General features: G+C 37.6%; 1 protein-coding gene across 4 annotated transcripts in view; it reads left to right on the top strand.

The window, feature by feature from the left end:
• LOC106468175 (rho GTPase-activating protein 100F-like) overlaps positions 1-2399 on the top strand; it is a 60229-nt gene extending 57830 nt beyond the window's left edge. For all 4 annotated transcript variants that reach the window (XM_022396476.1, XM_022396477.1, XM_022396478.1 and 1 more), the window contains exon 8: positions 1725-2399. In XM_022396476.1, coding sequence (XP_022252184.1) covers positions 1725-1843 — 119 coding nt within the window. In that variant the 3' untranslated portion in view covers positions 1844-2399. The remainder of the gene's footprint in view (positions 1-1724) is intronic.
• The last annotated feature ends 3829 nt before the right edge of the window (positions 2400-6228 follow it).

The raw sequence follows: 6228 nt of genomic DNA on the forward strand, positions 1-6228 counted from the left end.
GGACCAATTATTGGTTGAGATGTTGCAAAGGAAATATCTGCTGAAGCTTTTCGCCAGACACTTGTAGTTTTAGTTATTTTGATTTGCCATTTTTGGCGAGAATATTCGAAAAAAATAAAATAAAATTTAGGAACAACAAAGAAAAACGTTCAATAAGTAACAGTCACATCATTGTCTTGAATGTTTAATTTTGGGGAACATCTGAACCTAAAAGAGGAAAGGAAAAGAAACTACGTATAAGTGGAACGATCGAAGAATCCTAACATAATGAGTTTTGATTCGCCTGTAAAACTGTTTAACCGGCAGTACCTTGCAGCACGACTGTAAAAACAACATTCAGCGAGATTTGCAAGATTTCTTAAAAAGTTAAATATTATAAAATTTAACTCGTATTTACGACTTTGTTAATTTGATTTTTTTTGTTACTTAATCGGCTTGGATTCGAACCCGAGATTTCTCGGACACCTAGCTAATACTGTACCAACCCCATAGTGGTTGCTAATATTTATCTGTTGAATTTCGCGCAAAGGGCTATTTGTTCTAGTCGTTCCTAATTTAGAAGTGATAGACTAGAGGAAAACAACTAGTCAACAGCACCTATCGCCAACTGTTGGGCTACTTTTTACCAGCTAAAAGTGGGCTTGACTGTCACATTATAATGCCCCCACGGCTGAAAGAGCGAGCACATTCGGTGGTGGTATTCGAATCCACGAGTCGATCTTCATCACCACAATTGCTAGTAAGGCACAACTTTAACAATTCAAATTACCAAACTACTAGTAATTAAACAACCTCGACAAACATGTGGAAATGAATTAATGAAAAACCCATTAGTGCCTAATAAACTAATAATCCCATATCTTCACTTACATGCATCTTAAATAACAGGACAAACATTTAGATATAAACATATTAGCAAAATTACTCATTTTATTAGGAATAATAAGATATAATAACGTGCTATTTACTATTTACACAAAATGGTTACACAAAGTTATATGATGATCTATCTGTACTATCAAAACTTTATTATCTCTTGTTTGAAGCCCTCACACTTTGCGCTAAGCCACTAGGGGACATAACAAAAGAAAGCATCAGAATTTATAATATACAGAATAAAGTATCTGTAAGAGTACTGCCATGCATTTGCGTAGTCCAAATAGGCTTAACTCACGTTAGGCCTATTTTGCACTCGAGAAATAAGAGAAAATATTAGCGATACCAAATTGATTTAGCACTATCAGCTCAAACCACTAGTTAGCAATATAATATATCTTCTTTGGGGATATATATATTCAAACTATAATATAAATTATTTATAATTAGAACCGTGGACAGAATGTATTTATTAGTTTTTACGATGAGGCCGTGTATGAATGATTCCATTTTCAAGAGTTTAATTTCTTACCAGAGGAAAGAAATAGCAACTTTTTAAAACTGTCTTATTCTTTGTTCCTGGATCTGAAACGACCACTACTTATATTGAACAAATAGTTAGATTTACACATCTAAAACTGTCGAAATATTGCAAAAAAAAAGATAGGCCTAACGTTTTTGATATAAATCATTTAACTGAAGAAGTGTTTTTTTTTTCACACTCCTCTTAATTTGATTATTTCGGATATGAAATAATAAAACACACCTACAGTTTATGTTATAAATAAATAAATTCATAAAAGTATTATTTTTTAATAATTTCTTGTATTTCTTTGCTTCGCCACTAGGTGACAGAAGCAGTGATTCAAGCACTAGTGGGAAAAACAGTCAAACAACAATAGATGATGATGATGATGAAGGAAGAACGATGTCACAGAAGATTGCATCGTGGCCTGTTGGTCGATGAATTTTAACCAGAGTTTGCAATTTACATATTAGCCGTTTTGTGCCAGTAGGGGATGATCTGAACTACTGTAACCAAGCCAAAGAAGAAAAAAAAAAGAAGAAGAAAACTGCCTCAATTAATTTTATTTCTATACAACATCTTTCCGATACAGATACTCTGGGTAGCAAGGTGTAGTTACGTTGTTAACTGTTCTATCTTTGTTGCATTTCTCCTTTGAATAGAAATAATGTAATAATATATCGTTTAAATGTGAACTGTCCTGCTGAAATTAGAATGCAAGAGTTAATAATGTTCACCAGATGGCGCCTCTTACTGTTGTTAATTCCCCCTCCCCTTCCCCAGTTAAAAATAAGAAAAAAAGAAGATGTTCCTAATCCTATGTATTAATCCGAGCGCTGTTGTTTCGCTAGTTGGTTGTTTGTTGTTCCCGATGAAAGGAGCAACTTTTCTGTTGTTGTTGTTTTCTCTTGTAAAGTTATTATGTCGACAATGGACTTGTTACGAAGGAGTTCACTGTCAGTCTATTCCTTGTTTTTAATAAACAATTTATCCTCTTGGGTTTCAAGCTTATTTTTTTTAAATATTAATAACAGATTACAGAAGTGTTGACATTTTTTTCCCTTCTTAATGTGGCCTGGCGGTTAGGACACTGAACTTTCAATCTGATGAACGCGGGTTCGAATCTCGTCGCCGAACATGTTCACACTATCAGTCGTTATATAGTGGTGGTCAATCCCATTTGTAGATGGTAAAGAGTTGACGGAGGGTGATGTTGATGACTGCTTTTCCTCTAGTCTGGCACTTCAAAACTGAAGACAGCTAACGCAGGTAGTCCTCGAGTAGCCTTGTGTGAAACTCAACAAAACTTGTAAATGTAGGTATTCCTCGTCTTGTCTTTCAAGTGTATAGAGGATCAGTTTGTTTGTTTGTAGTTATGCACATAGCTACACAATGGGCTATCTGTGCTCTGCCTACCACGGGTATCGAAACCCGGATTCTAGCGTTGTAAGTCCGCAGACATACCGTTGTACCACTGGGAGAACAAAGCTACACAATGGGCTATCTGTGCTCTGCCTACCACGGGTATCGAAACCCGGATTCTAGCGTTGTAAGTCCGCAGACGTACCGCTGTGCCACTGGGGAGTTTGTTTGTTTGTTTGTTTTTAATTATGCACAAAGCTACACAATGGGCTATCTGTGCTCTGCCTACCACGGGTATCGAAACCAGGATTCTAGCGTTGTAAGTCCGCAGACTTACCGCTGTGCCACTAGGGGGATTTTTTTAAGGAAATAAACAATTATAAATCAATATATGCTATGACTTGACTCCACGCTACTGAGTGTGGCCCTTAGTGGCCACAGTAGTGAGGTTTTATGTGTTTCTGAACAGCATGTGACGTAGTAGAAGTATGAATTGAAGAAAGATGAATTATTCAGAGGTAAATGATTGATATCCATTACTGGAACTTGTAAAATCTATTTTATGTTGTCTCCCAGGTCATAAATATCACAAAGAAACAACTTATTAAGGAAATCTACTTCTGATATTTACCTTCTTAAGCGAGTGATAATAGGTTATTCTAGTGAAGTGTATTTCTGAGAATTCTTTTTTCTACGGTGGGCCATAAGGGACACTAATTTTGACTATAAGTATAACATTGCTGTAATTTGTATGATAATGTTCATTTTTTATTGCGCATGTCGTGAAATAAGAGTTCATTGAACCCGAGCTTATAAATATTATTGCCCAGTGTATTTTCCTGTCTCGGGTTTCCTTGTTATGCAGGCAAAATCACCAACAGTCCCCCTTTTTTGACATTTTGTTCTTTATTTTTAAAATGATCACAGTGAGGCTGTATTTTTTTCTTTTTCTTTTGCCGTGTTAGGTTTTCCTCGTGAAGTAGAATTTATGTGGTTTGGGTGAAGCTAAGTATGCTAATGAGTTGGTGGCAGGTGTAGTGAGTAATCATGGAACCAATTACTAGCCTAGAAAAGATAAGTTAATCAATGGCAGAGGGCATGAGGAATGAGGACACTCAAAGAATTTGCTACCCAGCGACATAAACTGAAATATAATAGAAACACACTTATCGTTGGAAACATTTTAAATATCTCCTCAGAAGATTCATTGAACTGGCGTAAAACTGGCTATTCCTGGCTCACGGATAAAGACAGAATTGCGAGACTCGAAGCATCAGAATCAGAGCCATCGTGTAGCTCCAACAGCAAAGGCCAGGTGAAGCTGAGGAGCTCATCAAATCTATTGAATTTTGACCTTTGTTTGTTTTGTCAAAATTGCTACGAAGGAGCCTTTCCATCATATTTGCATCATTCAGTATGAGCAAGAAGATTATGGATGCTTCCAAATATGATCAAATACTGAGCATAGCACTAGCAGATTCTAGTGATCTAACTGATGCAGAGGGCAAGAATCATAAGAAGTTCGATTCTCTCTTCTTGAGGAAAACATCAAAATTACAGACAACTGCTGAGGAATGTAACGTTGATATGGCATGGCTATGTGATGATGTTGAGCATTCTGCAGAAAAGGGCCACATTTTGGATTTTTCTGATGTTTGGATAACATATTGTCGGCTTTGCACAGAAACAAACTGTCCTGTTCCCCCATCATTCACAAGCCACAGATCCTCATTCAAAGAGAAGCTCAGACAGTATGTTGAAAATGCCCGAGTTTCATGTTTTGCGCAGAGTTTCAGAAGCACACAGTGATGGTTCCAAACTAATTTTCCCGCATAGCTATTGCTAAAATTGTGGAGCTTGAAAAAGGAAGGTTAATTTCCAATTCCAATTGTAATGGACAGCGCTCCTAGGGCTAGTCGTTGGACCTTCGACTGTACTGCCGATTGCACTAAATGTATTTAATTGAGCATTGTAGTGGCGAGTGGAGCTCACAGTTGCTAACTCGAGGAGACATATGATTACACCAAAGAAACGGATCCAGCGACTGATATTTAACACAATAGATCAAGTTTATTCAAGTTCGTTTTTACATAAAATACACTTTAGTAAGGCTTTAATCATTTGCTAACTCTTCATAAAAGACCCTTTAAGGTTAAACAACACTGATAATTATAACTCAAACATAACATAGTTCTTTATATTCTTCATATTCTTTATAATCCATTAATAATTAATTAATATTACATTGATTAACTAAGACAGAAATAGTTTGATTACTTACAACATTGTTTGTTTGTTTTTGAATTTCGCGCAAAGCTACACGAGGGCTATCTGCGCTAGCCGTCCCTAATTTAGCAGTGTAAGACTAGAGGGAAGGCAGCTAGTCATCACCACCCAACGCCATCTCTTGGGCTACTCTTTTACCAACGAATAGTGGGATTGACCGTCACATTATAATGCCCCCACGGCTAAAAGGGCGAGCATGTTTGGTGTGACGGGGATTCGAACCCGCGACCCTCAGATTGCGAGTCGAGTGCCTTAACCACCTGGCCAAGCCGGGCCTACTTACAACATGGATGGCCTGGTTAGACATTACAGCTGGTTGGACCTTCATGTTCATAGTTTCTGGATTATCAGCAACTCTGAGGAGAACCTCAATTCTTCCTGGAGAGAACTGATTTTTAGCTCTGGGCACGAGTTTTTAAATCATATTTTCTTTGCATTCTTTTGACTTCCCAAATAGTATTCCTAACTACCCGCAGGTAGTTATAACACTTTATTGGTCAAACTGTGCAACTTGCCGGGTTGTTTCAAAACAAGAACCAAAACTTTCAAGCAATTGTTACTGTGATGGTGAGAGCTCCGGTTGCCTTTTTACTTGTACTACTACTACACTGGTCTGGAGTAACAGATCTAACATCATAGCATCGATATGAGATGCTATCATAAACTGTTTAGTAGCCCTTACTGTACTCTTAACTCGGTGTCACTGTGAAACTCATGACCAACGTTTTTCTCGGCGTCGCTGTTGTAGCTTAATTTTTTTTTATAACCCTTAACTCATGATTCTCAGTATCACTGAAGAATCTAACTGTATTTTTCTAGCTCATTTCGTAACACAGGCGTCTTTTACTTCATGTATATGTTCACTCAGAAAACTTCTTATAACTTCTTTCTTAAACTCTTTTAAAACGATAAAAATACTGAAGCAATCATAAAATTCCCTCAAAAGTATCCGACTGCTTCACAATGTGTATGTCAGAAGATGGTATTTTTCTTTCCCTTGGGCCCGGCATGGCCAGGTGGTTAAGGCACTCGTCTCGCAATCTGAGGGTCGCGGGTTCGAATCCCCGTCACACCAAACATGCTCGCCCTTTCAGCCGTGGGGGCGTTATAATGTGACGGTCAATCCCACTATTCGTTGGTAAAAGAGTAGCCCAAGAGTTGGCGGTGGGTGGTGATGA

This window comes from Limulus polyphemus, unplaced genomic scaffold (genome assembly GCF_000517525.1).
Source record: "Limulus polyphemus unplaced genomic scaffold, Limulus_polyphemus-2.1.2 Scaffold2901, whole genome shotgun sequence".
NCBI classification, from domain to species: Eukaryota; Metazoa; Arthropoda; class Merostomata; order Xiphosura; family Limulidae; genus Limulus; species Limulus polyphemus.